General features: G+C 39.7%; 1 protein-coding gene across 5 annotated transcripts in view; it reads right to left on the bottom strand.

Annotated features, from left to right (window-relative positions):
- Positions 1-21,896, bottom strand: part of ankrd11 (ankyrin repeat domain 11) — a 70,821-nt gene that overhangs the window by 13,054 nt on the left and 35,871 nt on the right. For all 5 annotated transcript variants that reach the window (XM_029144864.3, XM_055507618.1, XM_029144865.3 and 2 more), the window contains 4 exons: positions 9,457-9,602; positions 7,198-7,330; positions 1,138-1,311; positions 71-271 (listed from right to left, as the gene is read on the bottom strand). In XM_029144864.3, coding sequence (XP_029000697.1) covers positions 71-271; positions 1,138-1,311; positions 7,198-7,330; positions 9,457-9,546 — 598 coding nt within the window. In that variant the 5' untranslated portion in view covers positions 9,547-9,602. The remainder of the gene's footprint in view (positions 1-70; positions 272-1,137; positions 1,312-7,197; positions 7,331-9,456; positions 9,603-21,896) is intronic.

Raw genomic sequence — 21,896 nt, forward strand, 5'->3', positions numbered from 1 at the left:
TAAGAGGCATGTGCAATATTTGTATTAAACAACAATCAAAGTTAAACAAATCTATAAAGGGCCCGCTTACCTGCAAAGTCTTTTACATTCACATCAGCTCCCTCATTGATGAGCTCTTTGATGCGGCGTACCTCTCCACGGATTGCTGCTCTGTGCAGCCGAGTCTCTCCTCGCTCATTGCGTTTATTCACTTTATCTTTGGTTTTAGATGCAGAGTTTGGTGTTCCCTTCTGACCCAGACTGGACTGTGACTGATGCTTTGGTGTTGTGTCTGTAAGAGATGGGACTATGTAACTAAATGTTAACTATGTTAACACTAAAACAGTGTCTTGGCACATTTTTAACATTTCTATTTTGTCTGATAATTCTGTCATGAATAACTTGTTTGAACTACTTGCAGCCAGAAGGGGGCAACCACACTCTTACAATCAGCAGCAGGCTGCATGAATCTACTTCACTTGAGCTCATTTCATCACATTTACAAGATTAAACTCAAGCCTTAATCACATTTACATTATTGAGTTTGCACAACTATTGTCCCAAATGATATTTGAAAGACACTCACTTAATCTATGTCCATGCCTTCAGGCATGCACCACAGGAATCAACATATAAATAGATGCTATGTGCTGATCCTCACCCTGCTAATTTTATCTCAAATGTCAACAAGAAAAGGAAAAACTAATGTTACAACAATAGTGCTATTGCAAGTAACCTATAAATTTCAGTCTAAATGGCTTTGTTTACCAGAATAGCTACCAATTCAAAGGATCTCAGGAGGTATAAAACTGAATTAACACCATAATCAAAAAGGATATTAAATAAGTCGGCCATGTTTCGATGCATTATAATTTCGCTCAAATGCTGTGACTGCATCAATACCTTAAGACTAATGCAATACTCAAGATTTTCCTGGTCGCTGCAACAAAATCTATTATGTGGTCATTACTGCTGCTATGCTAAAACAAGTACTGACAGCACAGGTTTAGGAAAAAAAATGTAATATAGAAGCAGGAACAAGACACAATCTAACTCTCCCACACGCTAACATTTTCTACATATAAAGCTTTCTACTATCTTCCTTTGCCTGCCTGCTACCCTTCCACATTAGACGTGGTCTCCATGATAAGCACGCACCTGGGCTGTTGACGGACTCCTCAGCTGTCATTTGCATGAGCAAGGCCACCTGCTGCCGTTCGGAGAGAGGGTACCCAGCCCGGATGCCTGGCATCCCCATTCCAAACGGCAAGCCCGCCTTCCGGGTGTTGGTGGGCTCTTTTTTAATACGCTTCCGCTCCGGACCTGGTTTCTCTGTAACAAAAGTAAAAGAAAATAATCAAAGTTAATTTTGCTGGTTGCATAGACACCAACATACATAAATGTATTGCTACTGAAAGAGACAGGTAAAAGTTGTGTTATTATTGTTGCAGCAATAAAACATCTCTTCCTATGGCTAGTTGAAGTTCTTGTTAAATAAAAAATTTAAAAAACCAAAAGGATCTTGACATATGAAGCACATTTTTAACTGTTGCTATAAAAACCGAATGCATCACATCAAACTGACTACTTTAAAATGTTTTTAATGATCAATTAACTTCTGTTAAATCAAAATACATGAAAGTATTCTTTAAGAATGTACACACAGGCAGAAAATCAGACACACAAAGCACACTGTAATTGGTCACATACTACAGTGTGTGTGTGTATATATATATATGTGTGTGTGTGTGTATATATATATATATGCGTGTGTGTGCGTGCGTGCGTGCGTGTGTGTATATACCAGTATGTGAAAACTTTAACAGCAGCAAAGGGTGACTTTTGTGTTATTACCCAGCTGCCCCGGAGGAAGGGAGGGGCCAGCAGGCAACGTGTTTGTGTCTGTCTCCAAGCCAATCAGCTTGAATGGAGGAGAGAGGGAAGAGGGTGTGACTTGGCAGACCTTGTGTTATTACGAAATAGTTGGTGTACATTTCAATTTAACGTGGCCTTGCCAAGGTCACTGCATGCCTGCCTGCCTGGCTTACTACAGAGACATCGTGCTACTGGACAAAAGCAGCTGCTCCACAAAGTCACACCCAGCAATTATTTTCAGTTTCAACATACCATCTGATGACCCTTCCGTAGGGTAGAGCTAAACTTCGCTTTAATGCATCATCCCTGAAGGGGACAACTGCCACAGCAAGAAGATTCCACCAAAAATTCAGATGCGCAACAGGGGGAGATCTAGACAGAGCTCATTCAAATGGGTATGTACAGGAATAACTTGATTTAGCACTTGATTTATCTGAGGCCAAGCTCCCCTGCTTGAGGCCGCAAACACAAGTAAACAAGGCAAGAAGGAAGCATTGGCGGCTTAGGCTTCCGGTGTCTAAATGCTTTCCAGGGAAATGTTTTTCAGACATGTACAGAACTGATGAACTTTCACTAACATCTGTGAACACTTACAGCTAATGCACCCCCACCCCTCTTTGATATACTTTCACGTTCTCAAAGCATTTGCCACTTAGACACATTCCTTGTTACTATGACTTTAACAGCGGGGACCACAGAAGCAGTCCAAACATGTTTTGAGAAGCAGGACCAAGAAAGTGCTACACTAGACTTTCCATAATGTGTTTACAAGAAATGGAACCAGGAAGGCAGCCATTACCTTGGTGCAGCAATACAGGCGGTTGCTACTAAATGACATGCAAGGCTCAAGTCTCTAATAGAGTGATCACAGGTGGCAAACACTGGCTTATTGATGTGTAACATAGGTCTCTAGACTCAAGGTGTCACAAATCTTAATACAGAGAGGGCAGTCTGTCAAACATATAATTTAAGATGCACTAAAGCCCGTGCGATTAAACCTTTTTTATGAATGTCACGTGTCATCCAGCTAATACTGTGTTTGCAGTGGATGTTGCTTATAGGATAGCATTATACAGCTATACAGTTCGTTTCTCGTTTTCATTAAGATAAAATTTCGCATTCCTGCAATTTCTTGAGTTATGATAATCATAGACAGTGTCAATAACAATATATTTTTATAGAATTTGTGGCACACACAAATCAGAAAACAAAACATGACGACACTTTCACAACCTTGTTTTTATAGTGAATGTCTATTTGGGTACCACTTTGATATCATGTGTGTTAGTAAAATAATATTTCTTGGCATAGGGGGTTGAAAGCTTACTCTCCTTACTGCCTGAAACTTGACTAGGATGATAAGAGAAGGATTTAAAGAAAACCTGGCTAGATATAGTAACCCTATGAATAGACCGTCTACCTGAGCCAGGGGCGGGAACACATCAAACATATATGTGAAGTTATAATAGCTATAGATTCTGAGATGGCAGATAGACAATACTGGATTGTTTGGCAAGTCAAAAAGAAAGAGACAGTCAAGCTCAGTTAGAGACTCCATAACGGGAAGAACTGCCCTGACCAGCTGAGCCAGGTATGTTTCACCGTGTCACTATAGAGTGAAACAATGTTCTGTTTAGGGACACACAAAATTGCACAAACAGGAAGTTAAGGGAGAAGAGGCAGGAAATGGCCTACAGGATGTTTTGCCAATGCTTTGTATTGAGCAAGAGTCTCGTAAACATATGGCATGAACATAATGTCCCCCTCGCAATTTGGTTACACGGTTTTAACCATTATGTATGGAGAAAGTAAGAAAAACAAATCAGTGTCTTATAACTTGGCAAGGAAGTGTGTGTGAGCTAATAATATGTGCACTTTCTTTTCACAAAGCAGTCAACATAGCTCAGTTCACACCTTCCTGCAACGCTCACAAAAGCTGACAATCATCACTTTGCTTCACAACTGACCCAGTGGGGAAAACAGGGATGCGATTTGCTTTCATATCCAAGAAGGCTGCTGACAAAAAACTGCGTGACCACATTAAAATAAGATGCAACTCCAAATACAACAAAATCTTTAGTGAGAGCCAATGTTATTTAGAAGGGGTCATTCTTTTAGAGTCATTGGGAAACATCCAGCACTTAGTCACCGCAATGAAAATAGTGTTAGACGCAGATAATAGAAAAATAATGTTAATTTCTAATTATTTTATTGTTGATAAATCAATTAGTCAACAAGACAATAAAATCCACAAACACAAATATGTTTATTATTAAAAGTAAACATATCAAAAACAACTTATTTGGCGGTAGTCAAATTGCATGTTGAGTGAGCACGAGGCAACAGTATGACAATCATATTGCACATTTTACTCCACATTACTAGAGGTGGTGCAGGAAGTTGATTTTTATGTTATGATTCTTACACAAGGACAAAGTCTTTCACAAAAGACTTGAAAATACCCATTGTTCCTACATGTACGCATTTTCAGAGGGCAGCTGATCTGAATGTTCTACCAACTATCTATGCTGCTGTGGATAGTGCTGATGAAGAGAAAGAGCAGAAGACAGATGACCTCAGCAAGGAGGAATGCTGTAATGTTGCTCTGCTGAAGAGGCGTTTAAGAGAGGTTTGTTAAGTTTTCAAAGGAAGATCTTTAAATTGAAGGATTGCGGGCACTTCCATTGTTTGATTTTTAATAATTGTGGATTATTTTATTTAATACACTGAGAAAATTGCTGTTTCTATAAACAACTACTGATAAAAGCACTGACAGGGTTTGTACAACTGAGCCCAAAAATCAATGTTGCAATAGACATGGTGGAAAGCTCAATTCCATAACAAACAACATATTTGGCATCAACATATGAGACATTTTCCCATTTAATGGAAACGAATTTAGATAGCAACAACAATTGGAAGAGGGTACCAGAGGAAGGTGTATGTGACAAGTAACTACGTTAATTAGCAACAGGTCAATAGAATAAATGGATATACAATTAGCAATTAATTCAGGAAGATCCTGTCAAATATATATTTAAACGGCAGACAATATTATATATTAATATTGTACAATTATAAATACTTTAAAGATACCTAAATCTACTAAGGTCAAACATGAATGAAAATGAACTTCCGGGCCCCTCAGACGACACTACATTAACAGAAACGTTTCCCAGAAATCAATGTGGACACAGTTTGCCAGGCAATCTAATCCAAACCAATCCGTACAAACTGTTTTATGCACAGAAGAAACCGTACCCAGACCCAAAAATGCTGGTGTGTTCTCCGGGCTAAAGCTCATTTAAACTGGTTTAGGACCAGATGGTCCATTTTTTTTTAAATTAAATGCTTTTGGGAAATCATGGATGCTGTGTCCTGTGCACTAAAAGGAGAGGGACCTTGTTGTCATTGGCCAGTTCAAAAGCCATCATATCTGATGGTATGGAGTAGCATTAGTGCCTATGGCATGGAGGGGTTACACAACTGGAAAGGTTCTGTCAATGCTGAAAGTTTAGAGATTTGCCAATTCACTCATCCATACAATGTCTCTTTCAGGGAAGGCCTTGCATATTTCAGCATTGTTCAACCACATACTGCATCAATCACAACAACATGGCACAACAAAGTGCCAAACTGGCCTGTCTGCAGTCCAGTCCTTTCACCAATAGAAAACATCTGGAGCATTATAAAACCAAATCATTAAAAAAGTATATCCAGGAGTGTTGAGCAGCTAGAATCCTGCTCCAGAAAAGAACTGGACAGCACTGTAGCTTTAACTCCAGGTCTTCACTCCCCAGACAAGAAGAGGATGCTACACAATATTAAGATCACCTTGCTTCATTTTGTTTAGGATTTCTTTGGGCCATTAAACTGAAAACAAGCTGGGAGCTGAAATATCTTACTCCCAACATCTAAAATGTTGTTTGTTGTATTGAGAATAAAATGCAAGCTGATAAGATTTGCAATTCATTGCATGGTGCTTTAAAATGTAAATGCATATAAAATGCAAAGACATGTTTTTTTAAAATATGTACTTCCATATTCCATGCTTTTATACGTTATAAGTTGGAACCAAAGACAAATTTTTCACAATGTTGGGCTATCATACAACACAGGGAAAAAGACAAATAAGCCCAACAACATCTACAAACTTCACGCTAATCACTGCTATTGCAAAGTAATTTCGCCTATATGATCATGAAAAGAACTTTTAGTACAATAATACAGGTATTATTTATTGTAAAACTAAGGAATATTTTGAAGAGAGGGGAAGAGTAAACGGGCGAGTCGAGGACTGTATGCAAAAGCCTATGGCCTAACGCTATAACAGATTGGGCGATTAGCACAGTAAAAGATGGTCCAGCTATTGTTCTTGAGGTGAGCGTTCACACCTCCCCTTACTAAGGGGAGTTGAGCGTTCACACCTCCCCTTACTAAGGGGTGGGGCTGCCCTCCATTCTTGCTGAAGCCAGAAGAAGCAGCCTCAGTAGCTTCATCATTTATATCCTTTACTTGCTGGTTGTGTGTGAGTAAATTAGTACACAAAAAGTAAAGTTGTATACACGGATCACGCCTGAAGAAAAACTAATTTCGCATGCAACATATATATCTGCATCCAATAGCACACATACAAACACTGCAAAAAAAAATAAAGATGTGACAATCAAAGGAGTAACGAGCAAACAAGTTAGAGTTTCTTAATCAAAAGTATCACCTATCTGTAACTCTCTTGAGCTACACAGTAAATAAACACAATCCAACACTCCTACAAATGTCCATCTGATCTAAACTTGACTCCAAACCATAATGGTCATCTGTTGCAACAGAAAAAAACCTTCACTTCAGGCTGGAAAGAAAATATTTTTTTCCCCCAATCATAATGAGTGAAAATAAATTGATGTAATGTTGTTGCAGGTGATGAAAGCCATTACCAATGCCTGAGCATTGGACAATCATCAACACACTAGATCCTAAACAATTAAATCCCAAACTCAAACAAGCACAACCCGAAGTCCCGCAGTCAAAGCCTCAGTCATACCAAAGCCACAGCTGTTTAAGTCAGTATGTTGTACAAGTCCCATATTAATTGGATCATGATTTTAGGGGGTCTTCTGCTCCATTCAAACTGCAAGTCTAGGAACAATCTGCTTGCATCTGCAAATCGCTAAAGTGAAGCTACTACTGAGTATGTTCTCACCTCCCAAAGCCCAACCCCCTTTTAGAGACTACAGCTACCTACTTCCTGCCAGCTTCAGAGGATGTGATGAAATTACTGGAATTCCTTTTTGGCTCCCATTTCACACGGAGTTGAAGATCTAACGTGTTTAAACATCATCTTACCCGAGTCAGAATCTTTCTGGTCTCCATTAGCTCCAGCAGTGAAGGGAAGCTTCCTTTTAGGGGCCTTTTCTTTCATTTCTTTGACCCCATCACTGCGATCCAATTTGGGAGTCTTGTTTGACAATACTTTATCCTGTAAAATAGGCAAACAGAACATAATGAGCACTGCATTCTATAAATCAAATGAGGAAAACTGTCAACAGCTATGTTAAATGAAAAAGTGGGCAAAAAAAAAAACTGCGCTAGCCTGGGTTTTGCTACCACTTCCTGTCATTCCATTAGAAATTTTTTTAGCCGCTATGGTCTATGCAAAACCAAACTTGAAGTTTTTTTTTTCTAGATTTGTGATTCTCCAATTGTAGCCTAAAGAGCAAAGCTCAGGGAGAAGAACTGAAGCTCATCCGGCTCTGTGGTCTGCAGCTGATAATTACAAACAATTGTCTATTTGTCTAATATGTCTATGAGTAAGACTAAAAAGAAAAAAGGACAAGATCTGAGACAAGTTTGCATTTCTTTGATCATGAGCAGGCAGATCCAAACCAAAATTTGTGAATTAGTAAAAACCTAAATCTCTAAAGCTGTGTGAAACATTAAGACTTTCTTAATGAAAACATTGGATAATTTCACTGTATACAGCTGTAATAATGATGCATAAAACAGATTTGCAACAACAATGCTTTAAATCCATGTGGCGAGATACAAATTGCCAGGATTTTTTGCCAGAGCTTTAGGGTCTTTTAGTGGAAAACAGGCCAGGCCACATATATATACATGCACTCTTTATATCATAATTTCTTAGACACATTTTCTGTCCTCCACCATCTCTCTCTGTCCTCGGGGCAGGTTTTTCATTATGTGTCGATTTACTGAACTCCTCCCCCTGCCCTGCCCTAGTCATAAGACTATGATGTCATGGTACAGTAGAGACAAACAGTGTCAACTACAGTTAGTGAATCGCATGCTTTCCCTTTCTCTTTCTTTCTGTCTGTGTGTCTGCAGCGGCTAAAGAACACACAAATCACACAAATGCATGTTGTGTAAACCTTGGCATGAGCAAATGCTACAACAGATTTAAGCAAGGTTATTTAAGGAGTAGAAAACAGAAACCTATAATAGTAAATATACGCTAAAATCTTAATGATATGAAATGAACAAATCACCAAAAGGCTAGTTTTCACACTAAACTAGCTTATTTATTTCTATAAAGCTCTGACAAGTAGAGACTTTTTTTGTTAAATCTGCCAGTCTGATGGTCTCCTAGCAATGTCTGCTCTTTTCGTCTCACTCCGTTTTCCACCCACCCCTGTGCGCTTCATTCCCTCCCTCCATGCCGGAGACTGATGCAATCCTTTGCAGAGGGCTGTAAATCCTTGCCTGCATAAACTGTACCTCTCCTCTCTTTGCCTCCTGGTGCGGCTGCCACTACCTTAACAGTTGACACAGACCGTGACATCATCAAGCTGCGCCCAAGAGCCTCTTCCACAGTAAACAACATGACTGTACCTGTGTCAAATTTAGAAGTTGCTTTCTAGCATTTCAAGCTAAACAACAAGCCCTTTTATCACTGCTCGTGAATGTATCTGAATGTACAGGAAACACAAACCCTGTTTTGGTAATATCCAGTATTACACAACAGCCTATTGTGTAATTTTGAGAAAGTAACCGCATTTATTACTAAATATTTATGGTGATCATTGGTAAAAAAATCAAATTAATGCAGTGTTGCCAGACGTGAAAAGGAGAAATGTTATATAACACCAATGTTTAACTTGTAGTCATATACTTGTGTTAATAATATTGTGTTACATGTCTATTGTGTGTTTATTTACATTGTGATGACTGTCTAAAACTGTAATGTCCGACACCCATTGAACAACGCAGCAGTGGCACATTCATTGTGAATCACTATAAGGTGAAGAACAAATATGTTTGCTGAAGCATTAAAATTTGAGCATTATATAAAAGGCAGTCGAGATCTGAGTTGTGCAGACAACAGTTCAGCAGTAAACAGTCATACTGATACTAATTGAGTGATCATGCTGAAGGACCTGTATTTAGGCAGATACTTTTAGTTGCAGGGAAAGTACACTAACACCCAGTCATTCTTGTCTTATGAACAATGTCTTACAGTGGTATGTAACCATTTATCAAATGCATGTTTTTGCAGTGCTACACTTTAAAGAAATTAAACAAAAAACTGATTTCGTGTTAACACAAATGTATTTACATGTGTGAAAGTGTGTTCTTTTCTAGTCTTACCTTCTTCCCACCCTGCTTTTCCACCATGTCGGTGTTGAGTGGGAAGTGGTCCAGCTGGGGGGTTTTAGAACCCCCACCTTTGGGCATCATTCAGCTCTCCCCACTCCAAGCTTCATTCACGCTGCCATTGCATCGTCATCAACCGTCTGGAATAAAGAGAATAGAAAGAAAGAGTTGATGTGAGAAGTTAGCACCTGGCCAGTACGAGTCTTTGACAACACATTTACACACAGTCAGACTATGTAGACATTAGCAGTAGGCAAACTACTTTATTTTCAATCATTGAATCGAAGCTCTGCAGAAAAAAAAGGAGACAACCGAAATCTGGAATAGTAGCCGTGGTGGGTAAAAAACTTTAATCTCAGGTAATTTTAAAGCAAGATCATTTCACAAGACAATAAAGGCATAGTAGTCATAAAGGCTTTACTACAACTAAGACGTATTGACGTAATGTTTTAAGAATCAACAGTACACACTTAGAGGAATACTTCACCAATTTTTAATGGTGGTTGACAAAGAACATGTCTAGTAGTATTTAAGAATGGACACTTAGATTCCTCCATAATTTCTGTGAAATTATTTTTTTATTCCTCTGCAAAAAGTTACCAGGGCAGCTGAAGATGATGTAAAACAGTTCTCAGCTGCCCTGGTGACTTTCCGTGGGCTCACAGACTACAACTAGTGCTTCCTGGTTTTCTGTCGAGCTGGCAGCCAAGAGAGGTTGATAGAAACACTCTTGGATGAAGTTGCAGATTGTACTGCTGACGGGGAATGTGTGTTACGTCAGCAGCGTCAGTTTCGGCCAGACATGGACAAAGTGCACTTGAAACTAGCTTCAGGATACCAAAAAAAAAAAAAAAAAAAAAAAAAAAAAACAGAACAGAGTGCGTTGACTGAGAACTGAGTAAGTCATATATTTGATCTTTTATTGTTTAAGTTTGAGTACATTACAAGCTGATGCCTATTTGTTTTGTGTGTAAGAGTGTCAAGGTGCATTAGCATACATTGCTGAAGAAGTTAGTGCTGCTATCGTTAGCTTGTACATTAGCTTAGAGTGGCTGGCAGCAACTCTAATACTAAATTAAAAAATATTCTACTTCATTTTGTAGGCAATATCGGCCAGCCGCGTATCAGAGAGACTCTTAAAAGGGACAACCATCTTGTTTTTCCAGCCACCAACAGCAGTTGAAGAACAGAAGAGGCTTTGGCTAAAGAAGGAATCTGTGGCTTTCTAACAACTGTCTGCTTTAGTTCAAAATAAAAGGCTGCTAAACGACTTAGAAATTATGTCTTTATTCAAACACACTATTAGTAGTATTTTTATTTTGTTAAAAAATGTAAAGCAATGTCTGAACATGTGTCCCTTTACAGGTAAGCAGAATAAATCGGTTCCCTGTAAATTGTGAATACTGTGTGAAAATGAGCTAGAAATGACTGAGGAATCCTTTTTAGGATTAGCAGGATGTACCCTCCTTCCTAGCTAGCCTCTTGCTCTTGTAATTGACGGCTTTCCCTTGCTCTAAATCACTGCATGTCTACCATAGTTAAAACTGTGGGATATGGCCTTTCACATGGTCTATTTCAGGGGTCCCCAATACACAACCATGACTGACTTGTAGATCACATTTTTCGTGTGGGTAGAATGTGTGCCATTCAAAAAAAAAAATATGTTAGAAAATGTTAGGCCCGTCACCTATCCTCACCAGAGCATATGACATTTGATTGACACACAATACAATGACTGATTGATGATTCTGTTCTAACATCTGGGTCCCCACATCTGAGCGGTCAACCAGTGGCTATTTGACGTGGTCATTGTAAAGGTAGCTCACAAGCCACAGGAGTGTGGGAACCCCTGGCCTATTTGGTCATCCATGAAAGCATACAACACTGTGTGTATTACCCACACACCCACCATGGACTATCTTCCTTCGTGAAGTGAGGCCGTTTGCTTCTTTAGTCCATGAATTAATCATACAGTCCTTCCCTCTCTTCTTTCTGCCATAATGCACTCTCATCTTGGTGCGTATAAGTATGATCATCCTTGTGACTGAATGAGTGAGCAGATGAGAGCATGGCTGCATTATTTTTCCTCCACTCCGAGACACTGGCACTCCCATCTTCCCTGGCGCCACTTCCATCCCCACTGCCCCTCCCCCACCCATAATGCCTCCCTCTGCAGTTATCCTATTCAAAGACTGCTATTTATATCCCTCCAATCAAGTCAGTCAAGTCAAGACATCCAGCCAGCCAACCAGAAAGGCACACAACTACAGAGGATGTACTGCTCCCCTTTAGTGGTATATGGAGAGAAACATGAGACACAGCAAACCACAGCCCCTTTCCCCTCTCCTATGGCTCATTGTTATTCCCTTTTTGCTACTCCTAGGCACTCACTCACTTCGAACTCCCCCAGCCTCCCACCTCTCACACACAAAAGTGGCAGGAAGGTCGACTACTCTCAGAAATAAACAAATCTCGCAGCGACGCACACAGCCATACACAGACACACACCTAGAAGTGGGTCAGCTGGACTTCTAGAACAATAATCTCTGCACTATTTTTGGACTATGATCGGTGGTTATAGCAACAGAGCATTTCGCTGACATGTGAAACGCAGGAAAATTATGATTGCGAGCTAACAGTCACACAAAAGCACACATGAAGAGGAAGCTGTGTTCAAAACCACAGGCTTCATTTCCTTTGTAATTCCTTCACAATCAAAAGCTACAAAACATCTGCTAACAGTGTGTGTGTCTGTGTGTGCTTCCCTCTGTGAAATGTTGTTGCCACCAAACAGTTGATAAGTTCCATGTGTGGATTTCTATCTACACGAGTGTGCAAGTGTTTTAGCCGATGATAGGAAAATATCATCCAGAGGACAAAACACCTATCATAAATTTTCTGCTAAGGTAAGCATTTGATCACAAGTTCTTTAGTGCAAGACTGTTTAGGTGAGCATCTGAATTTAACGCAATATAAATACAATAGTGCAGTGTTGTTAGAAAACAGAAAAACAAATCTTAGGCTGAAAGAGCAGAGTGAGCCTTCTCTGTAATATAAAGCAAAGCTGTAAAATGTAGCACAATCCAGCTTCATTTATGACACCTTTTAAACAAGGAAAAAATATATATATATCACCTACTATAATTTGTTGTCTTTTTTCAATATTGTGAAAGTGCATCTACAACCTTTACACAATATTCTTAACATATTTGCACAATACAGAGGTTATTTGTAATAATCTTGTAAGTGAACTTGTAACAAACCTCCTGAAAGCAAAAAAATATGCTTATTATAAAAGAGGAATTGAGTGGAAAAAATATTGCTAGCCTCATATCCACTGTAAATGTTATCGCTAGACGTGGGTTAGCTATGCTTGGTTTATGTATACACAATTAATATAAGCAAGCATACAAACATTGTTGCTATATTGTCACATAAAATCTGCCTTAATTACTGTAAATATTCAAGCAGGATAATCAGGTTTAACATATGATATCACCTGCTGACCAGTGCACCTGGTCAGCAGAAAAAACAAGAGAAGCATTGTTGAGTTAAGTTCTAATGATTTATGCATGATGCATGATGTCAACTAAGTTAGATGCTGTGATTTAGACGACTGCTGTTGACAAAGGCAGGCACAACAGCAATCTCTCCTAAAAGAAGAACAGGATGTGCCCGTAGCAGGCTCCATCCATCCTCTTGCCATAGATGCACGCACACGCACACACACACACCCAACACCTGTCTTTCTGTGATGCCTTTTCCTTTCTCTCTTCATCCTCTTGTAGCATCCTCACTATCCTCTGAGCCACTCCCTCTGCGGTCATATAGAGGCCAACACTTCAGCATATTGCAGCACACTGAGCATACGCACAGATGTTCTGACACACCCCAGGTTTGATTTTGTACACTTCTAAAGCATAGTTCAATGAAGTTCCCTAGAAAATGTAACACACCAATATTAAATCCAGGTAAAACTAGACAATACAAGCATAACAACAAATTCCATTCTGCCAAATAAAAAGGATTTCTTGACGTTTTACACCTACAATTGGTACCATTGTAAGCAATACTTCCACAACATATACTAATAATTGTACACAACATAGCTCAGTGGGAAAATAAACATGCAAACACATCTAAGGAACAGAAGGGTGCAGGTGTGAAGGTGAAAAGCAGCTGTGTGCTCCAACCCTATGCGACTCCTAATGCATGACTCTCATTGTATGCAGAAAAAACACACCTTAGATTTTCCACCATGACAGCTGAGCACAACAGCTGCATACAGGAATGGACATGTTGAGCTCGACCTGTGCTCATGGTTGTGTGCATTCTCTGCACAAACTCCATTGCCTATTGCGCATACATAAGCAGCAAACCACCAGGCAGTCTGTCAAATAATAACTTTAAGCTTGTTAAACATAAGCACTGACTTTATATTTATATGTATAAATAATATTTATACTTAAATGACTGAGTCACAAAACTGAAGCTGATACTTTTAGAAGAAACATTTTTTCATGAGTCACACCTCCAAGTCTGCAGCTGAGTCAAAACGAATTAAAAGCCTCTGGCACTGAAAGACATTCACATCTAACAATGTTCTCCAGTGGAAACCTGTCTGTCATTAAGTAAGCACCTAAATGTTGCTGCAAAATTAAGGGGCAATAGGAAAAACAGCTAAAACACACCACTGTATACATTTAAAGGCAAGTTGTTGAATTCTTCTTTGCAAAACTTAGCTCTTAAATGGTTATTATTGGATGAAATTGATATAAATCAATGGCCAAATTAATAATATTTAAATTTTGTGTGAATATTTAGCTTGTGTTTATCATGCTGCTACATCTACTGGTAGTCTCTGTGTATGGCGAGCAGGAGAGGGACCTATAGAAGGACAGTAGCAGCAGCAGCAGCAGCAAGCTAGCCCGTTTTGTGTGCAAATAAAGCCGGCTGGGCTCGGCTGCTGTATCCTGGCAACCGGAGCCCAGCTTGGCTGCTCAGTCCCTGACCTGGGCCTATTCACTTCATTATAAACCTGAGTAGTGAAAGAAAAGACAGACACATGAACGCACACACACAAATGTGCTAAAGCACACACGATTGCTAAACAAGAGTGAGTCCTTAGAAAAAGAGCTTAGAAAGGAGCAGTATTACGTTGCACATTGTGTCGTGCACGCAAGATTTGTACTTCTTGAGGGATTAAACATTTACATGTTACATTTGACTTGGTCTTTTGTTATTTCCTACTAAACTAAAAGCGCTTCATGCTTAGGAGTCTGTAAGAGAAGTAAGTGATACAAGGGCATTTAGAAATGACCAAATATGCGAGTGGGGGGGAGTGGTCTTATTATCTATACTGCTATAGGAGTAGACAGAGCAAGAGAGCATGAGAGGAGTGAGATGTGGGGAGGAATCCAATCACTTTGTCTCATTTTCTATTCTGAGCACGTTCACTCTCCCTTACACCTCTCTGTTCTATCCAATAACAGCTCAGTGCTTACTGCCTGCCTGCCAGTCTGGTAAATCATGCCGTCTTTGCCAGTGACCTCGCCAAGATAGTGGCAGGCCTGTATATATGCAACTAGACTGCAGGAAAGGCCGGAGATAATCTAGTGCTTTCTGGTTCTCTCCTTTTCAATCCCTATGGTTCGGTGCTCTGACTCATTCTCATTTCTTCCCCCTCTTCTCCGAGTACTTCTCTCTCATCTGCCTTTCTCTCTATTCTCTCTCCCTCTCCCCCTCACAAGCAAAACCCTGACATTACCAGAGCAACGTGTGAATGCAGACACACACATACACGCAAACCTTGTTGCCTAGCAACTCAAGGATGAAGCAGATGCAGGCCTATCAGTAAAGCTAGTGAAAGAGCTGTGAAAGGAAACCTATTGATAGAAGAGTGCCCGTACATATCAACCTCAAGCAATAAGGATTCAACAACTTTCTAACTTTTGTGAATTAGTAGTTGGTCACAGTGGTCCAAAGTCCTATTTTATGACAAACACCATTTCTAACACAGCGATCACACACTGGATGGTATACAGTTACTTTGAATGTACATGCTAAGCAAAACACAAGTGGTTGTGTAGTTAACGCTATGCTGTAGGTTTGTAAAAAACTACCACACCAAATGACATTTCAACCATAATCTGAAACTACAATATCAAAACTGGTCTTCAATCACCCCTTATTTACTGAAAAAGATGACTAATTAACTAGTATACATTTTGTAAAGTGTGTGACACAACAAAAAAAGAAAGAGACCAAAAAGAGAACTCTGCCTATTACTGTAAAGAGTACAACGTGTAAGATGTGCCTGATGGAGATCATTATGAACCTGCACAAGACTGACAGCGCAGATAAATTATTAACTGTGCGTGCGTGTCTGCTTGTGAGAACATGAATGAGGGCGTATGTATGTGGTTAAGTGTGTGGTAGTACAGTGAGGCACAGTGACTGGATCTACATTAATTAAGGACTACGTGAGAGAGTAAAAATAAATACCGAGCAGAGGGAGAAAGCCTGGATGGATAATGAACCGAGAAAGAGGCAAGGGATGAGCACAGAGGGTAGATGTGACCTTTCCACAGATGAGCAATATAATGTACATACACAAAACTACTAAAAAATTGCAATTCTCTAAAAGGAATCACACTTTTGAAGGAATTTGTATGACACAAGGCGAATCCGAAAAATATTTGCACAGCAAGTTGGATAAAATGGGATGGCTTTTATCTATTTGGCTACATAATGATCAAGTTTTCAGCAAGATTTCTGCACAAGGACCATTTATTTTGTCTAACAAGGGCATTTGCATCAATACCACATCTAAACAAAGCATCGTGCTAGTATAATGCTAGCAGAGCAACATCTGATGCTTGGTACTATGCAAGTGTGTGTTTGCCGTGTTTGCCTAAATTTGAGGCTTCCAATACCCTAATCAAATTTAAAGTGTCGGTAACCCATGTTTTGAAAATGCTTAGAGTCCAATACAAAATCACTGTGGGCACAGGAAAATAGTTTGAAAACCTAAAAATAAGCTTTGGGTTGTGTTTACATGGGTACAGTACAATTTAAGATGCAACCTGTGTGGACAGATAGAATAACTAAAATGGGAGGAGTTTATCAGTTGTACATGACTTTAGCATTTAAATAACCATCTACCAAAATCTGTAACCTGTTGTTTGGATCATGGATTCCATCGATTTATTCAACATGATGTTTGTGTAGATGATTTAAAAGGAAAGTAGAGTTGATTGTGGATTAAATACAGTGACTGAAAAACAGTGAGACTGCCAGTCAGATCATTTACGTGACTGTAAGGTAACCTTTACATTTACATTCTGCTGCGTAAACCAAGGTGGGCTTAGTGGCCGCATCATGTATGTGCAATTCATTTGAGGTACGAGACTGACCGCCTGTGATCACTTTGGGACAAGGGGAGTACAGCCACAGCAGAATGATGTATGTTTTGGGTCCGCAAATCCCATGAAAAGTTGCTAGATTTGCTGCTAGCTCACCAAGTCACCAAGAGGGGTTGGAAATGCACCAGATTAAGCAGGAATTTGCCAAGTTGGCAACACTGTGTGTGGTTTCAATTCACAGCAAGTGGTTTGAGCTTGCTTGAGGATATTACTGCTAAAAGGTGGTTCAACTGTCTTCATAATTTCAAATTTATGCAGATAATTGGGAAATTGCAAATGACAACAGAATGGCCAATTTATCAACACGGCTCTCAGCAGTGCGGCACAATGTTTTCTGTTAATATACAGGGACAAGAAAATGGGAGAGGCAGATGACTTGGCATATACGAGGACAGACGAGAAGGAGAACCAACAGCAGAGACCAGTAGCAGACAGACAGCTAAACAAGCAACCTGATCCTTACAATGACAGGAGAACGCAGGCAGAGGCAGAACAGACGGAACACATACAGCTACAATAACAACCATTCCAAATGGAGCCTCGCTGGTGAGACCTAGGAATCATTCCTCAGACACACGCATGGGTACAGAGAAGCTGGGGACCAAACAGAATGTTAATGCTGTCCTGGTGCAGAGGGGTGGAGGGAAGCAGGATCCCAGATGAATTATAAATCACTGGGCAGGGCCGGATGGAGGGATGAAAGACCTGCCACTGCAGAGCACAGTCAGATGAAGTCTGGGGCGGTGCCTGCTTAAAAGAGGGGGCAGGGAACCAATGCCAGGCTGGGACAGTTGTGTTGCCTTGTACATATTTTTATGATTCTGAAGAATGTGCTGCGTGCACATTTTTATGCTAGTACAGAAGCCTAAAACTATACGGCTCTCACGTAGAAATCTTAGGTAAGATAGGATGCTCATTTCCTCAAAAAACATAGGTCGGCCCTTTGCAATGCTATATGTATACAATGATTGGGCACTATAGGTTTGTTACTAGGGTGCATTATATTATTTTTTTAACATAAATGAGGGGGCAAAAGTGAGTAAGACAAAGTGAGTGGTTAAAATATTGGGTTATATACCAACTGGCCACCACTGTCAAATGCATGCATTTGGGTTACAGCTGTATTTCGGCTGAACTAAGCTAAACAAACCTTAAACTTACCCGAGTAAGTAACCATCTGAGTAAGAGTAGCTTAAACAACAAATACCACAACAAAAACTAACCAAAGACCATATGTCTCTTGTCTCTTAAGTAAGTAATTGGGACACCTTAAATTGGTGTCAGTAAAGTCACAGAACACCTAGACAGACGACTTTAAAATTTACAAGTTTCTTAACTATACATTTAATAATATTTCTGCTAAATACAACAACAACAACAACAACAACTAATCCTACTACTAGGTCAAGAGGCTAGACTAGAGAACTATGGCTTCCATGTACTACGCCTAACAAGTATCTCTATCACTTACAGTAAATGTGTGTTTGTGTGTCTTGATGAGTGTGCAATAATTGAAATGGGCACTACCCTAAGGGAATTGTTATTCCGGTGTTCACAAGGTATCATGTCTTAGAATCTGAGCCTGCACACAGATGTGCACAGCCACATCCACACATAAAACAGCCATCAACATATGCATACAATTAAGCCAATTAAGACTTTAACCCATAGTGCAGCCCTACCGCGGAGGTAACACAACCCGTTTAATGTGAACAAAGCATGAGACAAAAGATAAACTAGAGAAAGAACATACAAAAAGGGCTGCATCACATTAGAAAACAGCAGGGTTTTTCACTGTTCGAGCAATATACCTTCTCAGTTACGCTTGTCACGAAGGTAATACAAAAAAACAAAAACCTAAACTTTACTTAAGCAACAATGTGTGTTCTTTTATAACAACAACAACCACCACCACCACCACCACCACCACCTTGGTGGTTAAGTCAATCATTGCAGTTTCATGGGATCCTGATTAGTACAATGAAAAGCCTTACTTCTATGCACCTTACAAACCAAAATTAAAGATTTACTGGCTGCTTGATAAAATGTTTTATTTTGTGGCACTTTTAAAATGGTACTACTATTACATACTCCGCCAGAGAACCAAGCACATGCTTTTCACCGTATATATTATAGAACCGAAGTTCTTAGACTGTTGCTAATAATTAGTTTAGACCATTTCATGTTTCTTCTTTATAAAAAGGAAAGAACTATTGGCTGCAGACCCTTTCACAAGTACAAGAACATCAAGTGCTTTGACTGCCCTGGCTAGTTACTCATCATTAACGATTTATATAACCATTTTATAGTAACTATACCTATCTACTCATTTTAATGGTTGTCAACCATTTGTATGGTTTGTGCTGCAAAATGGCCTCTTAATTTTGTATTTCACAGGTAAAATGCTACATATTAATTGTTAAGAAATATAAATAATATTACAAAAGCCAAGGCAAGAGCCACACAAAAAAGGTTAGGGAGGATGTGTTTGTTTGTTTTCTTTCCAAATAAACTATGCAGAGGGAGCTCTCACGCAGACAAAACCAGTGAATTTTGGGTGCACTCATAAAGCTACCAAACAATCTCCTGATCTTCCCCACTTGTTTCTCGGCCATCCCCCTACCCCCACACTCAAAGGCTTGGAATTTCCTGTTGATGGCCTACTGCAAATGCAGACTGTCTTGTGGAAAATTTACTTTGAAGATGTGCACAAGACTCAGAATAATAAAACTTTGGAATACAAATGCATTTCATGACGATGCCTTCTGGCTAAATCTGCAAAGTTTACAGTGCTGGCACAGTATTACTATTTACACATGCTGGAGACAAAACTCTAGTTATCAAAGCTGAATACAGACAAACGTAATTATGTAACTAGAAGGTAATAGAAGTTGTTGAGAGGTGTATGGTAATATCAGGATGTTGAACAGGAAGGGGTCGTTGTGCAGCACATTAATGTACAAGGCAGGATTATAACTAAACTCGGTCCCTGCTAGGCTGAGGTAACATTGCTTATCAAGGCAGGGGTCCTGGACTTAAGAGTATTAATGTGGCTTTAGTGGTGGGGCAGTCCACATGACAAGAGGTGCACTGGGGGCTTGGGAATAGGGATAGATGATATAGTTGTGAGAATATAAAGCCTTAAAACTGAGCCTACTCAGGTTTCCTCGACAAAGCTTCCATTTAACCGTGGCACACCCAACCCCCTCCTCATTTTGCACACAGATGCATGTCTTTCTCAGCTATTGTACTTGCTGTGTAACTTAAATTTGCGCTCAGCATGTTCTTTTATGTTATGGCATAATGTAGCATTAACGGTCGACCACTATTACGACTATGAAATATGCTCCTAACCGTCAGTGGTCTCTGTTAGTGATGTAATATTGGAGTGTTTTCAGTGAGCACTTGAGGGGGGCACAGAGTTGCAGGGCATTGTATTTTTCAGTCACTCCTGTTTGCATTCGGTTGAGTGACTCATCAAAAAAACCCCAAAAAAAACCTTCTGCACTCTTTTGTACCCATTCACAGTCTGACCAATATGAAAGCAGCCCTGGAGAGAGAAGGACAAAAGGACACATGTGACACGCTAAGGCCTTTTGGTATCTGGGTCAGGATCGTGAGCTATTCCCTAAAGTGAGGCTTTCAGTGGTAGTTCCCTCTCAAAGACCACTAACCCTGACAGTTTCATCATAAGTTTTTGTTAAGTATAAGATTAATTACATCAATAATAGCAAAAAATAATGTAGATAATTTTCAGAAAAATATGCATCTTAAATAATGCAGGCGCATGTGCACACGCATGTGAAGTCTCCAGTGTTTTAATAAAGAGACTGCAGCATTCATATGGAGATACCATGTCATGTGTGGAAAACAGAATAAAAGACTTCCCCTCCATACCAAGGCACAGCTCAAACATCCCTCACAGGGATGAAAGCAGATGCTTAGACAGGCAGTGAGCTACCAAGTCAACAGGTAGCAGGCTGGAGGACTAGTAAATGCAGGCACCAGCAACAGATGTGTGGCGTGCATTGGCCTGGATTTGACCCTACTTGATAGTTAACATGGTCACGCAACAGTCTGAGCATAAAAAAGCCACAATGAGCAAAGCTAATCCGAAATAATATGCCTTGGAAGTGCAAAGAATAAAGAACCTAAATAAAATCCTTCAAAACCTGCCTATAAAATAGAACAGAATTCTCCTACTGTTCCATTTTCAAATCAGTATAATGTAAAACTGTTATTCAGATGGCAAATTTTAATTGGGAATTACAAATCCGAAAATAGGCCTTAGCATTTTATTTCTGACGCAATACTACATCTGCTTGTTGCAGCGATGGATTCAGAAACTAGGTCAGATTGAATGAAGGTACAGATAATAAAAAGGAAGCTAGCTAGCTAGCTAGCCGTAGCAGCAAATATTTGTTTTCACTGTACAATATGGCATTTCAGATGAAGGCTATATCCACCAAAACACAATTACAACAAAAAAATGGTATGGACTCCAATTTGAAATAACGCTAAAAAAAAAAAAAAAAAAGGTCTTCTGTTTGTCTTTTAACTGCATACACTGTCAAACAACGATGATGGTGATGAAGGCTCAAGATAGAGCAAGTGAGCAGGGCTCCAGCTTTTGAAGCATAAAGGAGTGAGTCATGATGACCTACATAGGCTGTGGAGAGAGAGTGAGCGAGAAAGAGAAGGGGGTGGGAGAGATTCCTTCCGCATATCAAAGTGTTTACTTGGCTCTGCATGTGCCTTCTCTCTGGGAGGGAGGGGAAAAAGGAAAGCAAGAGGGGGTAGATAACGTTAGGATGGAAAATAAAATGAGAGGACAAGGAACGGTAACATGCAAATTTGTGAAGGGGAGTTAAATAATACAGGGGCTGTCACAGTTGTTGCCCTTCTTGATCTTTGTACTGTGTGGTATAGAGAAACACATTTCTGTAAGGGGTCCCACAAAACAAAATGCTGAGAAATCAAAACTGCACACACATAAAATGGAGATGCCAA

Source organism: Betta splendens, chromosome 3 (genome assembly GCF_900634795.4).
Source record: "Betta splendens chromosome 3, fBetSpl5.4, whole genome shotgun sequence".
Classification (NCBI taxonomy): domain Eukaryota; kingdom Metazoa; phylum Chordata; class Actinopteri; order Anabantiformes; family Osphronemidae; genus Betta; species Betta splendens.